This window comes from Nelusetta ayraudi, unplaced genomic scaffold (assembly GCF_046127955.1).
Source record: "Nelusetta ayraudi isolate G7.1 ecotype Tasmania unplaced genomic scaffold, CSIRO-AGI_Nayr_v1 ptg000084l, whole genome shotgun sequence".
Lineage (NCBI taxonomy): Eukaryota > Metazoa > Chordata > Actinopteri > Tetraodontiformes > Monacanthidae > Nelusetta > Nelusetta ayraudi.
This window is the reverse complement of record NW_027466134.1, coordinates 137,003-161,546: the sequence shown is the minus strand read 5'-3', so window position 1 is coordinate 161,546 and position 24,544 is coordinate 137,003. Positions and strand designations below refer to the sequence as shown.

Below are 24,544 nucleotides of genomic sequence, written 5' to 3'. Positions count from 1 at the left end.
AGGCGGTTCCAACGGGTCTTTACTGGCTTCTATACATTCAGCGGACAGTTGGGGTCGCCAGGAGTCAGGAGATGCACGCTAGCCTCAACCTGTAGTGTGTGTGTGTTTAAACAAGTTGTTTAAAGTATCAGTGATTCTTCTACCAAGCAAATAATTAAAGTGTCGGGCGACACGGCCGTGGTTGTGTTCTTGTTTCCGGGAGGTGATAAAAAAAAAAAAAGTTTTTTCCACCTTAAAGCGCCAAAAAGGGGTTTGGAAATTAACAATATCGCACAAATTGTAGTTGGGTGCTTTTAATGTCGCCGCTATCGGCTTTAAAACCGGCGTAAACGTGTTGGATCGTAAATTTGAAGACTCGTGTTTTGAGTGTAAAAGCAACTACACAAACCACGCAGAAGCTTGAGGTGAGATTATCGGGAATTGTTTTTGTTTTTCAAAGCACGACTTTGTTGAAGCTCTCGAATCAAATGTTTTTTGTTTTCGCGATCAGATGCCTCTCTCTCCTCTCACACACCTCCCACCTGCTCTCTCTCTCTCTCTCTCTCTCTCTCTCTCTGTCCCACTCTTCCTCTGGCTGTCTCCCTCCCTCTCTCTCGCTCTCTTACACACGCGCGCGCACACACACACACTTTTCACTCCGCTACCCAAGATGGCGGCAGCCTCATCCATCCAGCCGCCGAGCCTTCACCCAGCTCTGGCCGGGGATAGCGCACTTTCCCCGGTGATGGACAGCCCCGAGAGCCGGCAGCCGGAGGATGAGGAAGCGGCGGCGGCAGCGGCAGCGGCAGCAGCCGCGGGGACCGCTGGAGCGCAGCAGCCCTCCGACTCGGACGTGAGCCTCCGCGACCTGCCGGAGCTGGAGCCGGAGGAGATCGAGCGGAGGCTGGCCAAAACTCGCCAGGAGCTGAGCAACAGGAGGAAGATCCTCATGAAGAACCTGCCGCCCGACACCACCAACCAGGTAGGCTGCGGTTCAGCGGGATGAAAAGTGCGGCCAAAGTCGAGACGGAACTCTCGGCTCGCCAGCTTTTACGCACACTGAGACTTTGAGCACAAGCGGCGCGTAACAGTTACGCACTGATTTTTTTTAAATTTAAATTATTATTATTTTTTTTGCACTTTCCCTCATGCACGCTCGGTGGATGGAGAACTGGTCTCTGCTTTTGACTAAACGTCATCCGATGGATGGAACCACTTTTGTTCTATTGAGCATACTGAAATTGTTAGAAAAACAACTATAAATAAAACAAAAACCGACTTACTGGATAACTTCATCCCAAGTTGTTCTTCCACGTACAAAATACAAATTTCTATATTCTTACTGTAGGTAAATCTTTGATTTTCGAAATAAGTTCCCCTGCACATCAGGTGTACTCATCATTATGCCCTGGTGTTAGCACTTCACTTACATCAAGATTTTATTTTATTTTATTTCCCCCCTTATGGTCGAGGAAAGTGCGAAAATTGAATGTGGATGTAGGGGAAGTAATGTTCCATCACTGGAAAGCAAACAGCGGCTCTCCAGTGATTCGGGATCCTGCTGCGAGAAAACATGCATCGTTATCCTGCTTTATTACGACATCACGACATCACCAGTTTCAATATTTAGTAAACACGACGGTAAGAGTTTCTAAACGTCGAACCTGAGAATGTTTTGAAAAGCTGATTTCTGATTGAAGCCAGTGCGACCAGACTGCTGCTGCTGTGATCACACCTGCACTTAATGAAACGGCAGATCAGTGTCCATCGCACGCGCAAGCCGTTCTCGTGCATGTTTTCCCATCAAAGAGTGCGGAGGGACTTCACCGGTTAAAGCGTTAAGAGCCTCTCGGTCCCTCCTGTTCTCATTTATTACCTGTGTCAGTGTGAAGCCACCAGTCCGGGGCTGATGTAAGCACTGGTGATGGCTCCGAAATGCCAGAGAGAGCCAACTCTGCAAGAGTTGCTTGCCTGTGTGTGTGTGTGTGTGTGTGTGTGTGTGTGTGTGTGTGTGTGTGTGTGTGTGTGTGTGTGTGTGTGTGTGGAAGAAGAAAACCAGTGGGACAGAGTGAGACTTCACAGTGTGTGTGAGAAACAGGCAGAGAGGAGAGAGGGAGGGTGGGGTTGGGGGGGGTAAGTCACTTGGATTAGGCCAAAGCAACAGAAGCGGAATTTTTTCCACGTCTTCTTGTGCCAGAAGTGGCGCGAAATGTTTGCCGAGTCTGAGCCGAGACGTCTGAACGCAGCCGGACGCCAATTGAGTCGTTAGAGTGATTCATCTCAGGCTGCACGTCCTTGATTTGAAGGCAGGTGAGGGATGCCAGAGCTCCAAATGTGCTTCTGATGAAGGAATCATATTTTTTATTTTGAAAATGGCCAGTAATGGTGAGAGAGAATTTCACCAGCTGGACCTGTTTAGAAGACCACAAAAAACGCTGAAGTACAAATGATCGGATTTAATGCGCGAGCCCCACGTCTGTGCGCCTGTTCTAGTGCTAAAATACTGAGCAGTGCACCAGAAAAGACGGACAAAATGACAAACTGTAAAGTAACGATTGGTCTTGTCTAGCCGTTCCCTTGAAGGCATTGAGGTCCCTCCTCTCCCAACTCCTCTTTATATAAATGCAAATTGAATCTACGAGTAATTCCAGTTATTTGAATCACAAAACAATTTGAAAACATCACCTCAGGGGGAGAAGAGTGTGATGGCAATTTGCCTTTTTATTTTATTTTTTTTGTCGTACAGCAAAGACAGCCATCAGTTGCAGCGCCCTCTCCTGTGTGAAGCCATTTCTGCCCCGCAGAGGGTCTAAAGGTTGCTTTCACAGGTCCAGCGCGAGGTTCTCGTGGTGTTTGTGTGTGTGCTTATGTTGGTTGGGCCGCTGTTGACATTACGGTCGTCCTCTCCAAAGTTTATAAATCAGCGCGAGGAGAAGTCCTCCACGAGTGTCTTACGTAACCTGGCTGATGGGCTCGCGGAGGCCGAACCCGCCCCATCGTCCATCGTGCCCAGTGCAACATTAGCGGAGACTGCGCATCGCCCTGGGAGCGTGTGCACGAGAGCGAGCAGTCACGGTGCGCTGTGTCAGATATATGGGTCCACGTCCCAGAGAAAAGGGGTGGGGGTTGGGGGTGGCGTTGGATGAAATGGAAGTTTTCGGCCAGTCGATCGAAGGGAGGGAGTGCTGGGAAGAGATTAGACAGAATGAACAAGACTAATCTGATGGGAAGTGTAATGCTGGGTTATTTTGTACGCCTGTTTGCGAATCCTGAAAGGACTCGTATCCTTTTGCTTTGTGTCGAATTGATAGCTGTGGCGGCTAAAATGTTCTCGCTGATGATTTAAAATGAATACCCGTCCGCTATTGAATACAAATTCTGTTTAAAAAAGCTAATAATGGGGGGCGGAGGGGGGGGATAATCTAAGGGTAGACGTTGAAAAGGGAGAGAGGCTTCAGATGTGTCTGGCTGTCTGATTCATGTTCAGAACCTGTGGCTGTGAACCGAAAAAGAGACAAGCAGCGGAATATATTATGTCCAGATTTGCATGAGGCTCGATAAATTGTCAGTCAGTTTTGGACATTAATTTCAATGAAGAAAGATGCCACGTCTCTAATTTTTTTTTTTTTTCCCCCCACCGCTTTAAAATGCCCAACTGAATATCTTCAAAGGGATGGTTCACCCTAAAATTAAAATTTCACTCACTTTCATGGTACATACAATACCCTTATTCCACCTCAATTCCTCTAAGAGACTCCAGAGAATTTTAACGTCACGCGTCTCCTGCTGAGGACTCCATGCAACTTTCCACAGAAGTGAAAATACTTTGTGGCACCAGAGAACAGATTGGTGTGCCGTTTGCATTTTTAATCATGTAACGAAAATGACAGAAACAATCGAAATGCTTTTAAGCAAACGCTTCAGTTGGATCTGGCCCAGCCCATGTACTGACTGAGCGAAGACAGTTCCCTCCCCAATCCCAACTATGCACTCCGAACTCCCCTCAGGATTTCATGAGGCAAAACTAAAGTTGATGCTCCATTAAATTCCAGCACGTACAGTCAAAACATATTTGCCAATGCACTGGAGGGTAAAACAGACGTTAGTGTGTGTGTTTTTTTTGTCTTCCAAGGCGGCTGGATTCCAAAAGACCTCTGCAAAGTTCTTGAATTATTTAGAGTTGCACAGAAGCGCACAATGCTTGCGCAGTGCTTGTCTGTGCAGACTAGTTAATATGTGTCATCCTCCATACGGGGCCTTGACGCTTGTGGGCGTGCGCTTCCAGCGCGGTGCGTGTTCAGGTAAAGGCAAATGCATGTAAATGTCACCAAGCAGTGTGTGCCTGAGCTGCTGTGTTGTTTTTTCAACCACTTCTTTATCTTGCTCTTCATGCTGTGATGTCTATGTGTGTGTGTGTGTGTGTGTGTGTGTGTGTGTGTGTGTGTGTGTGTGTGTGTGTGTGTGTGTGTGTGTGTGTGTGTGTGTGTTTTGTAGATGGCAGATGTTGATGAAGTCTGTCCCTGGTGACACTGGGAAACCTTCCCCACCATCGTCTCCCGGCGAGCCCTCGGGCACGTTGCACCTTAGCGGCCGACTTGTTTATTCCCAAGTTTTTTCAGGTGTTGCCGCAAACGCCGGCCCGCAGTCTGTTCACATTTCACTTTGCATGGTTTGGCAATGTCAATAGAAGACGAACGCTGGACTAACAATGAACTGGTGATCTTCTGATGGAATCTCACTCAGTGCTATTTATTGTTTTTTTCAGAGTGAGGTTGATATTTGAGCCAGAAACAGCTTTTTAAATTGTCATGAGAAAAAAATTATTATTAAGACATAAATATTGATTGCACAATGTTAGGGCAACTGGACAACAAGAAGCCACGAACCACAAGCTTTGCTGATCACAAACACTGACTCTTGTGAGGCCTTTGAAGAAGAAAAAACAATCTTAACGTCTCACTGAGAGTTTCTTGGTGTCCCTCCCTGCCTCCACTTCTCCACGTTCTGCTGTTGCTTCAATGATTCGGTGTGAAAGACCCAACGAGAATAAGCAAGAAACTCAAAAAGCGTGATTAAATTCACTAAGTAATGTAGATATTTCCAGCAGTGTCGATGTTGTGTTCCGTTCTGGGCAGCAACAAAATAGGAACTTGCACTGCAGGCTGTGCAAAGGAAAAGGGTTTTGGCAAGTTTATGCTAGGAAAGAAATATTTATCGCCACAGGAGACACAGCTAAGTTTGTCCATTATTAAACTACTCATTTACTTTCGTGAAGTCTAACAAGTGCGAATCACCTTCTGCCTTGTTCACGCCTGATTTGCAAGTCCTAACCGAGTTTAATAAGCTCCCCACTGAGAGCCGCTGATCAGAGGCGAATTGGCGATGGCTCGGCACTCATTAGTCGACCTTGGAGTGACTTTGAGTGAACTGTTCAAAGACGACGGGATCTTTGATCGAGGCTCGCCAATATGTCCCCGATGACTCCCAGACATCGGCCTCGGTGAACATGTAAAATGAGTCCAATGACTTGTTGGTTTCTACAGGGAGAAACATGCAAATCCAGGACAAACCAGTCGTCCTCCTGGACGTCAGTGTTGTACTGTGTTACCTCCCTGTTGTTGATGTCCAGTCGTGTAGCGTGAAGCAAACAGCAACTTCAAAACACCCAACGACAGACAACTGTTTGTGTAGTACAGGCGACATACTTATCCAATGATTTTTTTCATTTTTTTCATTTTTTTTTTTTAAGATTTGTAGTCTTACATGTCAGGCCAGATTACCAAATATCCCATGCAAGCAATTCCGTAGTCCATGATTCTGCCTCTTTGAACTGAATTTCAAAGAGAGAACTAAAGCTCAATCTAATCTAATTTAATCTAATCTAATCTAACTACATTTTGAAAATGAATTCACCTTGCATGTGAGTCTGTGTTGAAATCCATCACCAACATATGGGACTCGTCCACTGGCACCTACTGGGATCTATTTGGTTTTCAAGCTTTTCCATCTCTGATTGGACAGGGAGAGACAATGCGGAATGATGACTCCTTCGTAAAAATCAAACCAAACATTTGAACCTGGCAATGGCAACCTTGTGGTCAGTGAAGTAGGCGTGCAAACCGATGCAGGCGTGCAGCACAGATGTCTCTGTGCTGGGAGCAGGAAAAAATTCAGAGGGAGTTGCAACTGAAGGTGCATCACGTGTCCAAGGTGACTGCTGCTCACGATACTGGCTGACATTAGAACGGAGTAAATGAATGAATGAAGAAGAAGGAGGTGAATGAGTTATCCAGGTTTGTGTGTGCCGGCCACCGTAGTTTACTGGCAAGCTCTCCTGAGAGAGAGGGGAAGAGGATGAGCGCTGCAATCTAAAATGTAACACTTGATGTCCACATGTCCACCTGGGAAAGAACCTGATGAGTTTGTAACAGCACGAGTCTTCACGTCGATATTTATGAGTTTTGGAAATAGAAGCTGTCAGTGTGGAGGAGTGATGTACAGCAGTGGAAGATGAAACTCTTTCCAGAGTCACTCGGAGGCAAAGTGGAAACTCTATTGCCGAGGGAAGCACTGAGTGCCGTTCTTTGTTCCTCCCTTAATGTAATCCAGTTCCGGCTAAAGTGCTGCGGCTACAGCAATCGCTTCATCTCCTTTGTGCTTCCTTTTTTACGGGAAGATTGCACGAGTCTCGTCATGCCTTTGTCACAGGATAAAATGATCCACAGTGGATCCTCAGACCTACTGAAAACATTTCAGCTCTTCAGGACGAAAAGGCTACAAGGTTTCACACTTGGAGTCAACATGTAGTGCAAGTTTTCGGCGATTCGAGCACCAGACACCAAAAATTAAAATTCATAACAGCATTAATAATGCATCACTATGGCATCGTTGTAAAGTCAAACTGAAACAGAGGTTTTGGCTTTGCTGATGTGAATGCGGGTCATAATGAAAGTCTTGCACGTACGATTCTCCTTTCGCACCCGTGATATCTGGTCCAGCAAGTTAAATCCAGCGAGTGATGACCCCACTGTACAATAAAACAACAACAACAACAAAAAAAAAACCAAGGCAGAGCTGTTTTAAAGCTTGAAGCAAGGTCACTTTCTGTGAGTTCCTGGTGACGGAGTCAACATTAACCACATGAAGCAATTAGTCCTTCCTCGAGGTGGCCTTTTATTTCCCATAAATCGCTTTCAGGAATTTCAGTCCTGCCTCGGGGAACAATAGGATCTGTCAATCACTATCAGGATGAAAAGTGGAAGAGGTGGCAAAATGTCACTTCCTCTGTGAGCCTTTCAGGAGTAGGAAGAGAGAGCGTTTACCCCCAGAGGCCTGTTATTGTTCAAGTCGCACTGTCAGAGTGTCTCTTTCAGTTTGATAAACAGCTTCCAGTGGATGTAGTCTCATTTACAATATGTGAAACACATATATGTATGCATACATGTGTATACATATATGGATATATGTGCATATTTACACATATATATATGCATATACAGTATACGTGTGTGTGTGTATTTTCCATTATATTTATAGAAAATACATTTATACTGTATATTAGTCTGTTATTTTTTATAGTTTTTAACATAGAGAAAAAGAAAGAAAGGGACATCAACAGCAATATTGTTTAAAAAAAACAACTTAAATCATTAATGGATTTTAAGATTTCAAGATTTTTAAGACAAACACTCATCTTATTATTTTTAATAATGGTGTTTATGCAAATAAGGGCCAGTCCAACATTTGAAACCAAGATCAGTCTGTGACTCCTCTGTTGGGAAGTTTGCTTCGATCAGATGAAGGACTCGGAACACGAAGAGCAGACGCCATTCGCCTCGCCACAATTAGTCTGTTGGCGGGCTGCTGGCTTTCACTGGAAGCAGATGACTGCCAGAGACCACTTAGCTTTCACCTCTAAAAGCCTCCCTGCCCATCTCCACACTTTTTCTTGCAGATGCAGCAGTGATTTTAATGTTAAGCCGACGAATAACACAGACTCAAATATTTATTCGTTGTTTTTTTTTTTATGATACTCTAATAATCTATGTGACATCTTTTTTTTAAAACAAACAAACAAACAAACAAAAACTGCTTGCTCATGTGTACCAAACATTAGGAAGTCAAAGTCAGCCAAAGCTAAAATAACTTGCATCCTTGAATGATGCTTTCAGCCAGTGTCCGCAGGGGTCCGTAGATATGTGAGGACTGACTGTCTGCTCTGCGGACGAAGAAAAAAAAAAAAACCCACAGGCTGAGGCCCGTGGCTTCAGGGCCAAAACCAAGGAGGAGGCTCACATTGGTTGGCTCGCCTCTGTCCTGTCCTGGGGCAAACCACCTGCTCCCCTCCGCCCTCTGCCTCTCTTCTTTAAAAATAAACCAGCTACTGTACATAAATTAAGTGGATAGTTAGCAGTTATTTCTTCTTATATGGTCTTTTATAGCCAAGGACCGTGCAACTTAAAAAGTGCTTAATACAAACTTAGCGGGTCTCCATGCTGCCATGTGTTGTCCCTCTGTGTCTGGAAGACTTGGGAGTTCAGTGTGTCTCAGCACACAGGGGTTTCAGCCAAAATATCCTCTGTGGTACACAAACTAGCTCTCGCGCCAGTATGGCAAGCTAACACACACCGCCGCTGTGGACGAGGTTCCAGGGGATACTGGCAAAGACCATTGGTGTTAATATCGCACCTCCGAACTTCATGAGGCACCACTGCATGAACACTCACTGCTTGAGGTATTTCAGAATAAAGGCTTTTTGTTGGGGTGAGAGATTTGTGCGGCGAACTGAGCCTCTAACAAACTGAAACGAATACGTGACTACTTTGTTCAGGCCCAGACACTGTGTGCAGCTTTTTGTGCGACAGCTGGATCACCGATCCTTCGACCGGAAATTTCACTCGTCCATCTTGACAACCTCCAAAAGATAGCATTTTAGGGTAATGATTTTGTATTCAGTCAACTCCCTGTGTGCCGGCAAAGGCTGATAGCTGGGCTTCGAAGCTCCAGAGGTAACCCTATTGGCCAGTTGAGTAACACTTCTGAGCATTTAAAATCAATAAGCTCGCATTCAGACTTCAGAGTGGGAAACCAAGATCATAGATATTGTCAAAGCTTTTAAATAAAATGCAATTTTAAGACATTAGTTGACAAAGTTTTAAAAGGTCCACCAAAAGTTTGCTATGTGAGCTTAAAGAAATTGTCCAATAAATAAATGAATGTGTTGTTGCAACTTCACATAAAACACCAACGAGACGACAACGGAACAAACTGTTCTTTTAACAGATTATTTGCATTTGTTTTTGAGAAAATGCAACAGCAAAGTAACTGAGCTTGTTGGAAAGTTATTTACGTTATAAATTGCAGATGACTCAGCAACACAATCGTGACCTTCTCCTTCAGCCATTGTCAGTTTGTTATGCTAGCTAATGGACGCCCAGCTTTAGTTAAGTCTTTCAGGGTCTCAGGATGCGTGCCTGTCCAGTTGTTTAAGACCTTCTAGCGGGACTCGAGATCTGATTGGGTATCACAACTGACTTTGGTCCATTCACTGCCAGAGCCTGCAATGTTTATTACGAAGGCCTCAGGCAGATTTAATAATGACAAAAAACTTTCTGAGTATCTTTGGGCCAGCAGAGAAGGCCACACTGGCCCTGACGGCCCCCCCCACTGGTGGTAATCCATCCACCCAGGGACAGACTGGGTGGATGGATGAGTCCAATATAGAATAATAGATACAGCAAAGAGGAAACTGCAAGACTAAGGACAGAGTTGCACCTATAGTTCAGTGGACTGGCTGCCATCGGGGGATTAAGTTCACATCACTGTTGCATTTTTCATTTGCTCTGGTAAACAATCACACTGCACTTTGTCAAGCGTACCAAACATTATAATGAGATGTGACACAGTTGAAACAGTGGCTTGTGTATTCAGACCAGAGTTTGGACACGGAGCAGCCCAGCATCCATGTGGTCTCACTGGGATTTTGGGGATTTGATGAGGTGTTCCTACAAATTGGATGTTTTAGAACAAGGCCCAGAATACCAGCAGACAGTCAAACATTTAATCCTACAAAATGAGAGTGAGCGCATGAGTGAGGGAATAAACTCCTGGTTTTGCCAGTGTGAACTGAACCTCGGTGTTCAGTGTTCACTTGCTGGATGACCTTGGTTTCAGCCCCTCTTCTCTTTCTAGGCAGCACATCGCTCTATCAGTGGGTCAAGGACCCAATTACCACCGCTAAAGAGGCCACGCAGAGTGTGTGTCCCCTAAATCCCCTCCGCCTCTGCTGCAGAACCACCCACATGCATGCACACACACATACACACACACACACGCACACACACACACACACACACACGCGCGCGCACAGAAATGTGGTAATAATGGCCCATTGTATGGCTTTCCCTTTGGTGGTGTTCGTGTTGAAGTTGACTAATTCACTGTGCTGCAGCACAGCAAGCGTTTGCGTACTCTTGTGTGTTGTGCGTAATGAATGAACAGGAGTCGGACCATTTTTCCCCGCTTTCTCTCTCTCTCTCTCTCCCTCTTTCCTCTCTTTCCATCTCACGCTCGCATCACCTCCAACACTCGGCGGAATGGGATCCAGGTTTGTTCTGACAGAATGCAGGGCGGAATGCAAGATGCGAGACGGCAGCGAACGCACGACATAACATGAAGACAAACTGTAGGGCGGACGCGAGTCAAGGTTGCTGCTGCAAAGACAGGAATGAAAGGAGGAGTCGCTCCAGCAGTGGCGGCACTCTATTCCCACCCCTGTCACTGCTGTCCTGACTGTCGGCAGAGGGAATTATTTCACATCTTGACACGTTTGAAATAAAGCACAAGGACTTGAACTTTGCTCCTGGATGTTGTGCAAGACGGCTCTGTTGGCCACAGAGTAATACAAGTCATTTTTATTTTTTTTTAATTTTAGGTACAATCCTCTGTCCTTTCCTATTTAATTAAAAATCGTCTTCTCAGCCATGACAAGCTGGTACAATCAGCTGACGATGTCATTTTTTCTCAATGTATGTTTATCTACTGAAGTCACAACTGTCCAGTGGGCGCGTTCTTTTAAAGAGTTCTCCGTGGTCACCCATGTTTGGGGTGAGATTTTCAGTGGGCCGTCTTGCATCTGGAAAAAAAAAAGAAGTTGCGTGAGAATCTTTTAAGCCAGTTTGGGGACAGCGGGGACACCAATCATCATCTTTCAAACAGGAAACAGCTGCAAACTCGTGGTAGTTATGTAGTTAATGGCTTCTCTCAGCTTTTGCTCACATTGGAAGCGTGATAGCAAACACAGGTGCCCATCAAAGTCTTTGATGTCTGTTCCGCAGTGTTAACGACTGATCGGTAGTGAGAAAAATCGGATCCGCCGGCTCCCGTGTGACGCATGGACGGTTACCTCACCTCCGTCTCCCTTCCAAATGCTCTGTAATGGCTGTTTTCCAGATGGCAGTGTGAAAATATATGTTGGAATATGCGAATCATTCCATCTGGCGTGTCAGTTTGGGAGCAGCTGGATGTTGAGGACGATCCTGCCGACTGGTTTGCATCGGAAGCTTCACCGCAGGTGGTCGTGCAATGCGGGCATGGAGGTTTTCAGACAGGTGTCCTTTCAAGTTGTGTTTGATGGTAAAGTTTTACCCTTTTGATTTTCAAATTGCTCATTTGTTCTTGAAGTGCAGGAATATTTGCCGCGTCTTTGAATTGATGGCTCCAGCGTGTTTTGTTTTTTTGTTTTTTTGTTTTTGCAGAGCTGATCAGAAGCTTTTTTTTTTTTCAATCACTTGTGATTAATACAAACCATCAGCAGTAGTGTAGCAGGAGCCTCGGTGAAACAAATCTCAGGATCTTAGAACAATGCTATTGTGACTCGGTGGAAAGGAAGAGCGCTTGAGAACGTGTTGAGGGAGGAAAACTGTAATATCATGAGGAAAAATAAAATAAAAAGGTGCAGCGTGGACGGCTCAACTGGTACATTTCATGGCGGAGAAAAAGAAACTTGATGCTGCCGGCTTCTAAAAATAGTCCTTAAACTTCTTGCAATGTGCCCGCGCTGTAGGAAACTAACTTTCAGGTCAATTTAAGTGCAGAACAGCCCCGAGAGTAGTGAGGCAGCATAAACTTAAAGTAAATAAAGAGTGTTTGGTTCAGCCTTGGCTTACGTCTATCACATACCAAAGGACTTTGAGAAAACTCTTCAAAAACCTTTAAAGGCTTTTAAAGGGCCACTAAGTGGCCATCTCCTGCGTCCTGGAACAATTCATCAGCAAGTTGGTAGTCAGTCTAGAAATTTTGCAGAGTACCATTTTTCAAGACTTTCATTCAATTCATCTATTCCTATTCAGGGTCACGGGGGTCTGCTGGAGCCTATCCCAGCTGTCTTAGGGCGAAGTCACAGACACAGGGCCACATAGAGACAAACAACCATTCACACTCACATGCACACCTACGGACAATTTAGAGTGTTCAATTAACCTCACATGCATGTTTTTGGACTGTGGGAGGAAGCCGGAGAACCCTGAGAGAACCCACGCAGACACGGGGAGAACATGCAAACTCCACACAGAAAGGCCCCAGGTCCGGGCCCCGGAATCGAACCCACGACCTTCTAGCCGTGAGGCGGCAGCGCTAACCACTGCGCCACCGTGTCGCCCTTTTTCAAGTCTTGATTCATGAAATGATGAACTGATATTCATTTTACCATAATAGCATAATATAGAAATTTGTGTTCAAATCATCAGCCAATCAACTGCCAATATTGCAGAGACACCCAGAAGATTCCCACATTTCCAGGTGCTATTTGTTAAGTTACAGCATCACAGATTTTTACTTTAGAGAATGTGCACCTTTGGTAAAGATGAAGCAAATTATAAAAATAGAACTGGCCACAGTTTATTGCATGACTCGGGTAAACATTGGCTAATTTAACACTGAAACATGTTGTTCAACCTCAGAAATGGGCACTTTGTTTGGACAAAGCACGACCAAGCAGTAAAGACAAAAGGGAAAAAAAAAAATGTGTATATAGACACACACCCACACACACAAACGCTCACAAAATGTTTAAACTTGAACAAGCAGGTAGGCGGACATGCAGGAGTAAGCAGAGTTCTCGTTGGCAGGAACGCTCAGTCATTTTTTTGTTTGTACTTTTTGTTCTCCGTCTGCATGCTTTGATTTTAATTAATTTCTGTTTAGTCATCTCAGTGTTTTTGCCTCGACGTTTAATTTGATTCAATAAAAAAAACAAAACACTAGAATGTGTTGTTGCTCTAACATCAGACGGAGAAATACGTCAATGTTGAGGATAACAAGTTATCAACATCTCCGTTTGCCCTGTTTAATGTAACGGCATTGACTGCCAGTGCACCAATTACATATTTTTTTTAGCTTTTTTTTTTATTTTTATTTTTTTTAAGGACAAATGTTGTACAGGCAAATTTATTTGTGTTTGGAAAACAAAACAGGATAATCGCTCTGACTGACTGAGAAATAATGAGAATCCGCTGTTTTAGCTGATGATTGTTTCTTTTTTGTCCGGCTCTCTGCTGGTTTCCGTGATCAGTGAACGTCTAATCATCGACTGAAAGGCCTTTTAGAAACATACCGGCCGCCGCAGCGGCGTCGCGCCACAGCTCCTATGAAACCGCTCAGCTTAGATGCTGCGCGGTCCAAGAGGTTCTCATAAAACAACTCAATTGGCTCTCATCTTCCTGCTCCCCTCCTCCCCCGCTTAGATTATTATTTTTTTTTCCCGTGGGTGGGCGAGCTGACCCTCTGCGTGGGCTGCCTCGCCTGGCCCACGCCAATGCAGAACGTGAGTGGGCTGGATTGGATGGTGGGCGACGCAGAGATGGGAGAGGAGGATGAGTGTGGCATCAGAAACTCTCGTCGCCTCTCGTTCAAAATCGAAATCCTTTTTTTTTTCCCGATGAAAATGACGTAATAAATCGAGTTTGATGTGTTTTTCTGTGGCCGCAGCCCCTCACAGATGTCACACCGACCGCCACTCACAAGGTGGTCGTCCTGTTGCTGCAATGCATTCAGAGACTCATCTGATACCAGTGTTGGTGTTAAGGCTGTACGTTTAGGTCATTTACTCACTGGATATGGAAGACATTACCAAACCACATTCCAGTCCGTCGCAGACGGTCTGCGTGAGTCGACTGGTAGCATGTGGCTAACTGCTAAATTGCACCAGATGTACGTTCGGAGCGTCCGATAAAGCACGCATATATATATATATGCAGCAGTACCTGTATACAGCTGTACCTGTTAGTTTAAGACAGGGGTCCCCAAACTACGGCCCACCCCCCCCCCCCCCGGCAATGAACCGTGGCCCGCCGACATGATGCAGTTCCGTCATGTGGCCCATTGCTAAAAAAGTTTGGAGACCACTGCTGGTTTAAGAGCTCATGAGCTCCTGACAACATGTTAAATGAATGACCTTTTTAGCATCTCATTGGCAACATTGTTTCCCAAATCTCCCCATCGAAGGCTCTGTCCTGCTCTCTACTCCTGTGGTTGGCAGCGATAACCGTTGTTTTAGGGCCACGGCGCCATTTGTCTCCCGTTTTATCACAAAATCTCCAGTGAATTCTTCAATTATTGCAGGACCTCGCTGGTCTCGCTGGACTTGCCGGCTCACGCGGTGCAGTCGTACCGGAAGAAACATCTGGCGTAACTCAGCGTCACTGTCCTCAGTCTGGAGAAATCTTTGCTTGAAATGACAAAGAACAAGACCGTGTGCATGTGCTTTTTTGGTGTGTGTGTGTGTGTGTGTGTGTGTGTGTGTGTGTGTGTGTGTGTGTGTGTGTGTGTGTGTGTCGGATGTCTCCAGGGGTGGGAGGTAACGCTGCTTCATACAACACTGCTGATTTAATTGAGCATCTGGAGGAGTTTCACGTGAAAAGCCACCAGGAGTTCCTGCTAGCGAAGCGCTGCAGCGACAGCAAGCAGCAGGTCCCCGCTAAGGCGCCCTGGGTGTGTGTGTGTGTGTGTGTGTGTGTGTGTGTGTGTGTGTGTGTGTGTGTGTGTGTGTGTGTGTGTGTGTGCGTGCGCGGGAGACAGAATCTGTAAAAATAAAAATAAAATGCATTTCAATGTCTTCGCCCTTCAGTGGGAGCGTCAACATGTTCAGCGTGATGAGCCAATAAAACCCCAAAAAAACCAAAGATGATAATTTGGAGAAGCCCCGCCCCTTTCAACTGCCAGGCAGTTGGCCTTAACTTTCTGTGTTGTTTGTTTGGCTTTCTGCCTCGGACCACTTTTGGAAAATGCAAATGCACCTTTAATTGCTGCATTTTAACAAGAGCTTGATTATAGAGACTGTAGTCTGCACCTACATTTTCCACATTGACTGCAGGCTTCAGTGTTTCCTCTGAAAGTCTTTCAGCAATTAGATTTCTGAAGGAAAAAAAACTCAGAAATATCAAGTAAATAGTTATAATGGCTTATACAACAATGCCAGTTCGGTTAACAAGTTTTGTAACTGGGTTAAACTGACGTCATTAGCCGAGTGACGTATCTACTCTTGCTTTTCTGCAGTCGGACCTCATCCGTTCTGACCTCTGACCTCAACAAGGCATTTTCCTCCTCACCCTGCTGCTCACAGAAAATTTCCTCTCTCAGGGACCATTCTCTGTGCACCCTACAGACGCTATGGGATGAAATCTGAGCTTGCAGAGAGTCCTTAGTCACTGTGGAGCCCCCACAATGCAGTGCAGCAAATGGCTTCTACCGTTGCCGCTCTTTGCATATCCACAGCGGGCACTGCAGAGCAACTGCGAGGAAGCGGCACTCTGCTGTGCATCGTACGAGATAGGCGCCAGGTCTATTTTCAGCGACGTTGCTCCCAGTTCACATCGAGCCACGTAGATCAGATCGGATCACCCCCCCCCCCCCAAACAGGAAATTAAACACGCAGCGCCTGGTTCATTTCAAAACAAATCACAACACAGCACACGGACTCCCGACTGTCAACCTCATCATCTTCTGAACATTACAGGGCTTATACTGTGCTGAAGTAATGCATATGGGGTCTGTGAAATTGATTGGTTTTTGTACTGTGTACTATGTGTATGGACGTATGTTTATATGTCCGTGGAATATTTGTTTTTATTCTACGCGGACCCCAGGAAGATTAGCAACCCTAGCTGTGGAAGCTAGTGGGTGGAGACATGAATAAAGAAATGAAGCTTCGAGATGGTTGCAAATGGTCTGCACTCAGACTTCACCGTGAAGGAGAAGAGTCTGACGTGGAGGAAGTGTCGTCGTCAAATCTTGTGGTCGCACTTTCAGATTGAACGCACAGCTAGCAGCATCCTTGTCGCGCTAACGTTGAGAGTCGTGCAGAAAGAGCTGCTCTGCCACTCTGTCCAAATCCAGCATCAGAGGAAAGCAAATCAGTTCCCATTTTGCAGTGTCCTCCAATTCTTGTAATAGCCTCGTTTTAATTTGCTCTGTCTGTCCAACTGCATCGCTCTCTAATTGGAAATCAACACTTCCTGTTTTTCACGTCCAATTAAAAGCCTGTTAACACCGGCCGCCCTTTATTATTTTGAACTTCATCTCTTGAAACAAATAACGATGATTTATCAATTTTCATTTTTCTTTTGTTTTTTTTGTTTTTTAATAAGTATGGTAAAGATTTCCAAGGACCAGGACTGGGGGCAAAAAATGTGAATGAATAATTCACGCAGTCTGCCTTCCTGATTCAGCTTTTTCGATATTTCTTGACAAGAGAAAGGGAAACTGTCATTTTACAAAGTCGATGAATTGAATCCCTCAGCTCACATAATGTATATGTGTCTCCTTCTGTTTCTCCGCAGGAGGTCCATGAAATTCTGAAGGACTATGAGCTCAAGTACTGCTTTGTGGACCGCAACAAAGGCACAGGTAGAACTCTTACTTCATCGTCTTTTCAGTCAAACACGGATGTGTTAACTTAAACTCAGACAACTTCAGCAAACGCCTGCAGTACTCAATGAAGCCTTAAACAGCCCTTTTGGAGAACAGAGGATAATCCAAAATCCAACAAACATAAATACAATGGCAGGACCAACTAAGAGGAGACGTGCCTGCCGAGAGAGATTTGGAGCCTGAGCAACACTTGGCGTCCACACGTGTCAGCGCTCGTTGCCTCAAAGAATTTCCTCAGTAGTGTCCAAGTCCGAATAGACGGATCAAAGAAACCACCCAGCAACCGATCTGAGAAGCCATTTGCAGTTTCAGTGTTGTGTACTTTAGACTTGCAAGACTGAAACTTTAGCGCGATGTGCCACTGGCAGAATAGACCAGGTAACCTCGAGGTGAGCGGTGGTCACCGTCTTTTCTCAGTGAGGTGCCGATGTCGAGGTACCAGGCCCCAAGAAGCCTGGAGGGTCGGTCGCACTACTTTGTACCAGCATCCATTCATCCATTCATCCATTCATCCATTCACTGATGGGGTCGGTGTGGAGACAATTAAAACCAGCTCGTCCTTGCCATGTTCCAACAGTGATTTCCACGTCACGAATGTAAAACCTAATCCCTGCGCACTCATCTCCAAATCATGCTTTAGACACATTTTTAATTAGGCGTTAATCCTTGACCAATGATCCCAACCTGTGAAAATCCGCTTCCGCTTCTTTGAAAGGCATTTCACACTGCGAAGAGTACATTGAGTCCTCGTGAATGTGGGAACGCCAGGAGAGACACGCACGTACGAACACCCAGAGAGTCGACCCTCTGCCCCAAGAGTGCGTCCCTTTCCAGGGAAATCTTGCATGGTGCCTATATTTAGCCCGCGCAGACAGCCAAGCACCTGAAACATAACGCTTTTACAGGGCAGCCGAGTGTAAACAGCTGAGATATCAAAGCAGCAGCCTGTCCAGAAGGTTAATAGGGTTTCAGAGCTTGACGAAACACAGGGCGCCGTCGCACCGGCGGCTAAAGTTCTGAGCTAATTAGGCTCCTTTGCTGGCAGTTGGTGGTGGGTTCTGATGGGTGGACCAGGGTGACAATCCAAGAAAATCAGAGAAAAGTTTTTTTTTTAACACTCCAAGAGTCCAGGAATTTATTTTATCTCTGTCTCTGTTGGTTGGTAGTTCACTCAGAACTTAACCCCTCTCCATCTTCTTGGGAAATTGCCACTTGTTTTAAGGACTTTTTCCCAGCAGTTTGAGAACATCCTGTGTTTACGTCTTGAGGCCTCAACGTTTGGCGTCTTTGAATTACAGCAGTTAGAAGTGTGAGTTTTTATGCCTCAGACGAAGCTCCAGCGAGTGCCTTCGGTAAAATGAAGACGAAGGCGAGGCTTCCTTTAATATTGTTTATAGTGGTGGCACTCTGGCTTTATTTTTTAAATGATTCTATTGAGGTAGAACATTGCAGCAGAAGTGCTCTCTGAAAAGCTTTTTCCTCCAGGCTGATGACAGATGCCTGACAGATAACTGCCGTTATTGACGTTATTCCTTGTTTCCTCTGTTTGGTTTGATTACATTTGCGGTTTGATGTTATAAAATGGCCTAATAAACAAATAATCCCGGTCGGATTAGGCGAGAGCAAGGTTTGTTGGTACTTCTCCCTTCCGCTCTGTAGATCAGTCACCATTGCCGCAGCTGACTGTTGACTGGAAATCGTCGACTGTAGGTAGAGATGGACAGAGCGTCCAGTTTCAAAGAAGATTCCAATGAGAAAGTGCCAGAAAGTGTTGTCAAGCATTTTGCTGTTTGGCCACCAAGGACCGCCAAAAGTGGTTGCAAAAAGACTCAACATGACTCGCTACTAATACATACCATTAGAAACGGGTTCACTTTTTTGGTTGGTCTTGATTGCTCGTTTGAATTATTATGATCATTATTGTTATTTTTGCTGTTCTCCTTCTAATGTGAAAATTGCAGTACACACCACTACTTTCAGTAGTCTCTATGTGTGTGTTTGTGTGTCTGTGGGGTGGGAGATCCCCAACTGCTTCAGTAAGAGCTGTGGAAGATTGATTTCATGCCTCTGTAGCTTTGTGCTTCACCACCGTGTGTGTGTGTGTGTGTTTCAGAGAAAAAGAGAGAGAGAGAGAGAGAGAGAGAAAGTGTTGGTGTGTGTCTTGTGCGTGCGTGCGTGTGTGTTGAAGGATTAAATGTTTTGCCTCGATCCGGTGACCGACCCCCATTGCTTGACACCTCTTCACCCACTCCAAACATAGCCCCTCTGACCATTATTAAATCCTCATGTGTTTGTGCTGCTGTGTGGATGCCTTTGTGCATGCGATTTTTTGTTTGTTGTGGCAAATTTACACCTGGGGTTGGTGGGAGGGGTTCGCTGTTGTGTGTGTGAACGCTATGGTCCAGCTAAACTGAAAAACCCATAGGATGTCCTTCTTATTTCCTTTAGAACAAAAACACAAACAAAAATAAGTTTGGGTCAAAGTTTGTGGCTGCACAAATATTTTGTAAAAAGTTAAAGTCTGCTTCAGGAAGTTGCACTATCCAGGAAACAACTTTTATTAACCTTTAAAACTGCTGTTGTTTGTTGTTGTATTTGTGTGTGAATCTTACTTGGCAATTCTGTGCAGTTTGAGAATTAGCAATTTCAAAACCGCAACTATCTATACCTTATATTATTTTAATTTTTTTTAATGACCTTCAGAATCTAATCGAACCCATGGCAATTTTATATAATATTTAAAAAAAAAAAAACGTCCTAGCACATTTTGTTTCCACTCATCCAAGCTTGTGTAGGAAGGTGGCTAACATGTGCGACAGGATCAGTTTTCACAGGGACTGGATTAAATCACCGCAAGCAAGTGTTTATAGCCTGACTCATCCTATATTTCCCCTCAGTCGCCCTGCATTTCTCTGCCCCTCTAGTCTTACAGCCTTAAACACAACAAGATTATTTTTTATTATGCTGTTGTCATTGCCCTCCCTCTTTGCAGCTCTTAAAACGACTGTATAGCCTCCCAGAAAAACAGAACTAAACTTATTAAACTGAAAGACAAATGCAGAAGGGCTGAAGGGTGGAATTTTTTTAGAGCCATTACGGCCATAGTGAGTAAGATGTTGCAGAAATCCCAGACTTAAGCTACGGTTCTGACTGAAAATATAAATTGCTGAGTGGTAGATTGGATGACCACATCAGTAGAATGAGGAAAATAAGTCAGGAATTATCTTGAGCCCGGCAAATGGACTTTGCAGGCTCGGCATATCAACTCCAGTGGGTTCACTCGCAGGTTTGTTGTGCTTTCAAATCTGCCCGCAAATTTATTAAAAATCCTCCACACACATTGTTAATACAATGCGTAATATCCTCATTACGCATTCATATCATGTTACTGAAAAGAAGCCACAACTGTAGTGGAACTCGAGCGTAATCAGTCAAATGAGCTGAGAATATGAAATTGGTTTTAGATTGGTCTTTATATCTCTGCTGTTATAATTAGCCTCAGGCCTTTGTAATCAAAGCACAGGAATGCTAATCATGTCACTGACTGTGTGCTCAGTTTTAAGGATTTTCACACAGAGGTTTGATTGTCTTCACTTAAATTTCTCTGTGTAACATCCAAGTGTTCATAAAAACAGTTTTTTTAATTGCTATTTCTAGATAATTGAGTTATCTCGAAGCATTAGTTTATCTTAGACAAAGATATAGTAGTTTTCTTCCTTACCACGGTTTGTTTGCCGAAAGCCTCCGGTCGGCTCACCTAAGCCAAAGTCATCTCAGGAGAGCTGGGGTCTCTAAATGAGTGACTGGTGCCAAGAGTTTGGGCCTTGGGGATCCTTACCAGTTCTAGGGAAGTTGAATGTAATTTCTTTGGTTTGGAAGGAAGTTGAGCAGGTGCAGATCATTGAGTAATTCCCGGTATAGCTTGTGTACTTGGGTTTACCTAAGTGCATTTTTCTTGGAACAAGTCTTCTGATTGTTGAGTTGTTGCAGGTGAGCAGTGTCAGTCATTGCAGGGTTCAGTGACACTGTGTTGGAATTCCCTGAGGTGGAGGAGATGTTAGTCACCATGTAGTCTTTAGTGTTGTCTGAACTCTTGTCATATGTTCTGGAAACTCGGATAAAGAACGGGGACAAGTGATCATCAACTAATATATACTGTCTGGTCAAGAAGGCTACAGGCGGCCAGATATAGATATACTGTTTATAAAAATCTGACAAGATGAGTCAATATCTGAGGGACTTCTACCTGGTTACAGAGACATTTTGGAAAACTGTCAACCAAATCCAGAAGGGGAAGCCAGGCCCAGCCCCAGTCTGTGCTGATCCAGGATAGTTTACAACTAATCCCAGAGGGGTGAAGTTCAACGGAACACTTTTAGAAGCTCCTGAACCTGGCTTCCTTAAGACTTGGGTATCAATCGCAGACGTCACTGAGCCAGTCAAAGTCAAGTGCTGAGGCACCACAGGTGGGTGACCTTGAAGCTTCGGACAAATTTGGAATTCCTTGGCTGGTGTGCAGTACATCTCCAGCTAACAAGCTTGAGTATCCCTCCTTCAGGAGTCGAAGTGAAGCAAGTTATGGCTGCTCAGTTAGACAGTGAGGAGCTGAGGGGAAGTTCTCAATGTACGGTTGTGTCTGTGCTGCAACCCTCATCTTGCTTAGCCTGAGAGATTGGGTGTGGAGATCCGCAGGAACTTCAGAGAGGAGCTGTAGTCAAACGGAGCCATACGCCATTGATCGGACATCTGCAGCTCCTCCCCTTTGAGGTTTTCCAGGCACATCCATCTGGTTGAGGGGCTCTGTAGGTAAGGTCGACCCAGGACTTGCTGGAGGGATCATATATCCCCGGGAGTGGTTCGGAAACCATCCTTCTACGCCCGCTGACACCGTGAGTGGACTTGGGACAAGATAATGAAAATAAATGGGTGGACAAATCTTTTTTGCAACAAAAATAAAATAAAAGCTCGATTATTCAAGTAAACTAGATGCTGCCAAAGTTATACTGTGATCAAAAATGGAGAAATTCCCTCGGCGTACCAAGAAGTGACGGCGAAGCTCTGTTGTGCACGAAGAGATTTTTCTAATTGGTGTGAAATGGACCCATATTCCCAGGGCTGAGAGCATCACATATGCGAATGTTAAAACACAGCCATCCAAGCAGTGTGTTTACTAAATGCTGTGATCACTTGGGAGAGACATGCATTGGTTTGTTTGCAAAAGCAGGAGCAGAGTTCTTTTCTTTGTTATTGAAAGTAGCACGCAGTAACTAAGCATTAACATGTACTGATTGGCATGTTCACAGAAGATGTGATGGTAACCAGAACCAGTAGCATCATCGGGTTATCTGGCACCTTCTGCTTTAAACAGCCTGTGCTCAGTTTGCAAAGCAGACATTCTGAGAATAAAGTTAAAAGGCAATTTTTAAATGAACTGAGACCAGATAATGTAACTCTTTATTTTTAAAGACCTGAAAATATAGGAAAAATCACCAAATGTTGTTCCTGAACAGCACCACCATTTAGGTGACAGGCTGAAAATGGTGTCACGTATGTATTGCACCTAGACACTTAAAATATTTAGTTGTCTTGTGAGTGAATATATTTTAAGAAATGCTGTTGTGTCATTTTAAGAAATGTCCATATATGGGTGGACATTCCCTGGGACTCACAGTTACCTCAAGTGTTTGTAAAATGCTTTTAAGCCACTGCGACTTCAAACTGCTTTCCCTCGAGGTGCATGCAACTGACCTCTGAAGGGAATTTAGGCGTTCATTTCAGCAACGATAATAATTATTTCTATGTCTGCTCCGCTAATGGAGCCAGATATGATAATACGCTCACACTGCACATTTTTTGTCACTGGCTTTGCTTTAATTGAATATCCCGTCTATTATTTTTCTTTTTAAATGCTGCAAAACTAATTTGCACATCCCACACACCCGCCATCATCGACTTGTAATGTTTCCCTTACTGTTTACACGGTATCCAGTTAGCGGAACCTCTGCTGGCCCTCTCCCGACCCCAACTGCTCCAATTGAAACGCGCCGCCCTGAACAGCTCCGGCATGCATTTGCACCTCATGACCATATCAGTTCACTGCACCAGCCGCTGTTGGACTTATTAGGTCATTCCTCCCGGAGTGTTTATGTGTCTGCTGGTGTCCTTCCCGCAGCACACGCACGCGTCTGCGTCAATGTGTGTGTTTAAGCGTGTCCCGCTGTGTGTGTACATATCTCTTTGCGGCTCTGCTTCGGGTCTTTGCCTCAGCTCCCAGACTAATTAGGGTTTAAAAAAAAAAAAAAAAACGCTTAAAGAACACACACACACAAAGTAACACCTCAGTCTCCTTATTTTGTTCTCTGCACTCTAATGCACTAATTTGTTTTCATTTTATTTCCAAGCGTGTGTTAACAATAATACCCCCATTTTCCCAACTTTCTTCACCCAGTTCTCTCTCCCTTCTTTACTTCCTCCTCTTCGCAGAGCCACAGCTGAGGATCAGATGTTTAGGCATCTTTCGTCGTCTGTCTTCGTAGTCGCATTGCTATCCGCTGAGATTGCCCGCCACGGATAAAATCATATCACCACCGCAGACACAACTTTGCTCGGAGGCTGCATCGCTTGGGTTTCAACTCAGGAAATCCCACTCAGTCAGTCTGGTTTTAAAAGTGCAAGCACATGGATCCTTAATCAACCAGGTTCCATTTAGCTCTGACAAAAAAAACAAACAGGATCCAGTAGTTGCAAGCTGATAGCCGGGCAGCGGCTAAAGACATTAGCAAAGGCGTTTCATCAGCGCTGGATGGCATTGCCACAGTAAGGGGGTAATGAACAACAGCACTGAAGGTTTCCCTTTAAAAGATGCTGCAAAATATCTTCACTTTAATCCAAAGTGGCTTGCCAGTATCTAAATTAGATTCAGCAAAGCACCATGGCTAGCTAGCCGCAGGGCCATCAACATCAACTAACGTCTACCCACCCACAAACAAGAAGCCTTGAGCTATACGGCTAAAGCTATTGCTAAGCAAAGCTCTAGTTGGTAAAGATAAAGAGAAGGTCTGCCAGGTCACCATCCAATTGTTGCCTTTCTAAACGCTGACCAAATACTTAAGAAAAATTCAAAAGAAAATAGCCTCATCATTCTCTTCTTTGTTACGGTGGCCTTCAAAGGATTAATATGCAAATATATTATGAATTCTCAATACATTTTGTGATACATTTTTTCCATCTGTTCAAATGAGTGGCCTCCAGCATCAGATCTGTGTCATCGTTTTTAATTAACTACTTGTGATTTGTATTGCCGCTCGCTCGAGATCCCAGACAGCCGGTAAAAGGAGAACGTTTACAGGGTCGCCTTTCTGACGTCTATAAAAACATGATGCTGGTCGCGGGAGGCAGTCGGCTTTGCGCAGTTCTTTTTGCCCAAATACTGGATGTGTGTGAACCAAGTTGTGTATTAAAAGCCAGCTCAGGTAGTCCGAGTTGTAGACGGGCAGTCCGACAAGAACGCACACGCACACGCACACGCTGACACACGAAACAGGCAGACAGGCGGACAAAGCTGTCCCGCAGAATCTACGGGCATCAGTCCATTCAAGCAGACGTGCGGTCAGCCAACCGTGGCGCGCCGCCATTCCCG

General features: G+C 44.8%; 1 protein-coding gene across 1 annotated transcript in view; it reads left to right on the top strand.

Annotated features, from left to right (window-relative positions):
* Nucleotides 1–439: 439 nt before the first annotated feature.
* raver2 (ribonucleoprotein, PTB-binding 2) overlaps nt 440–24,544 on the top strand; it is a 57,837-nt gene continuing 33,732 nt past the window's right edge. Inside the window, exons 1-2 of the mRNA XM_076045414.1 lie at nt 440–961; nt 16,815–16,881. Of these exons, the coding sequence (XP_075901529.1) occupies nt 491–961; nt 16,815–16,881 (538 nt within the window). The 5' untranslated portion in view covers nt 440–490. The remainder of the gene's footprint in view (nt 962–16,814; nt 16,882–24,544) is intronic.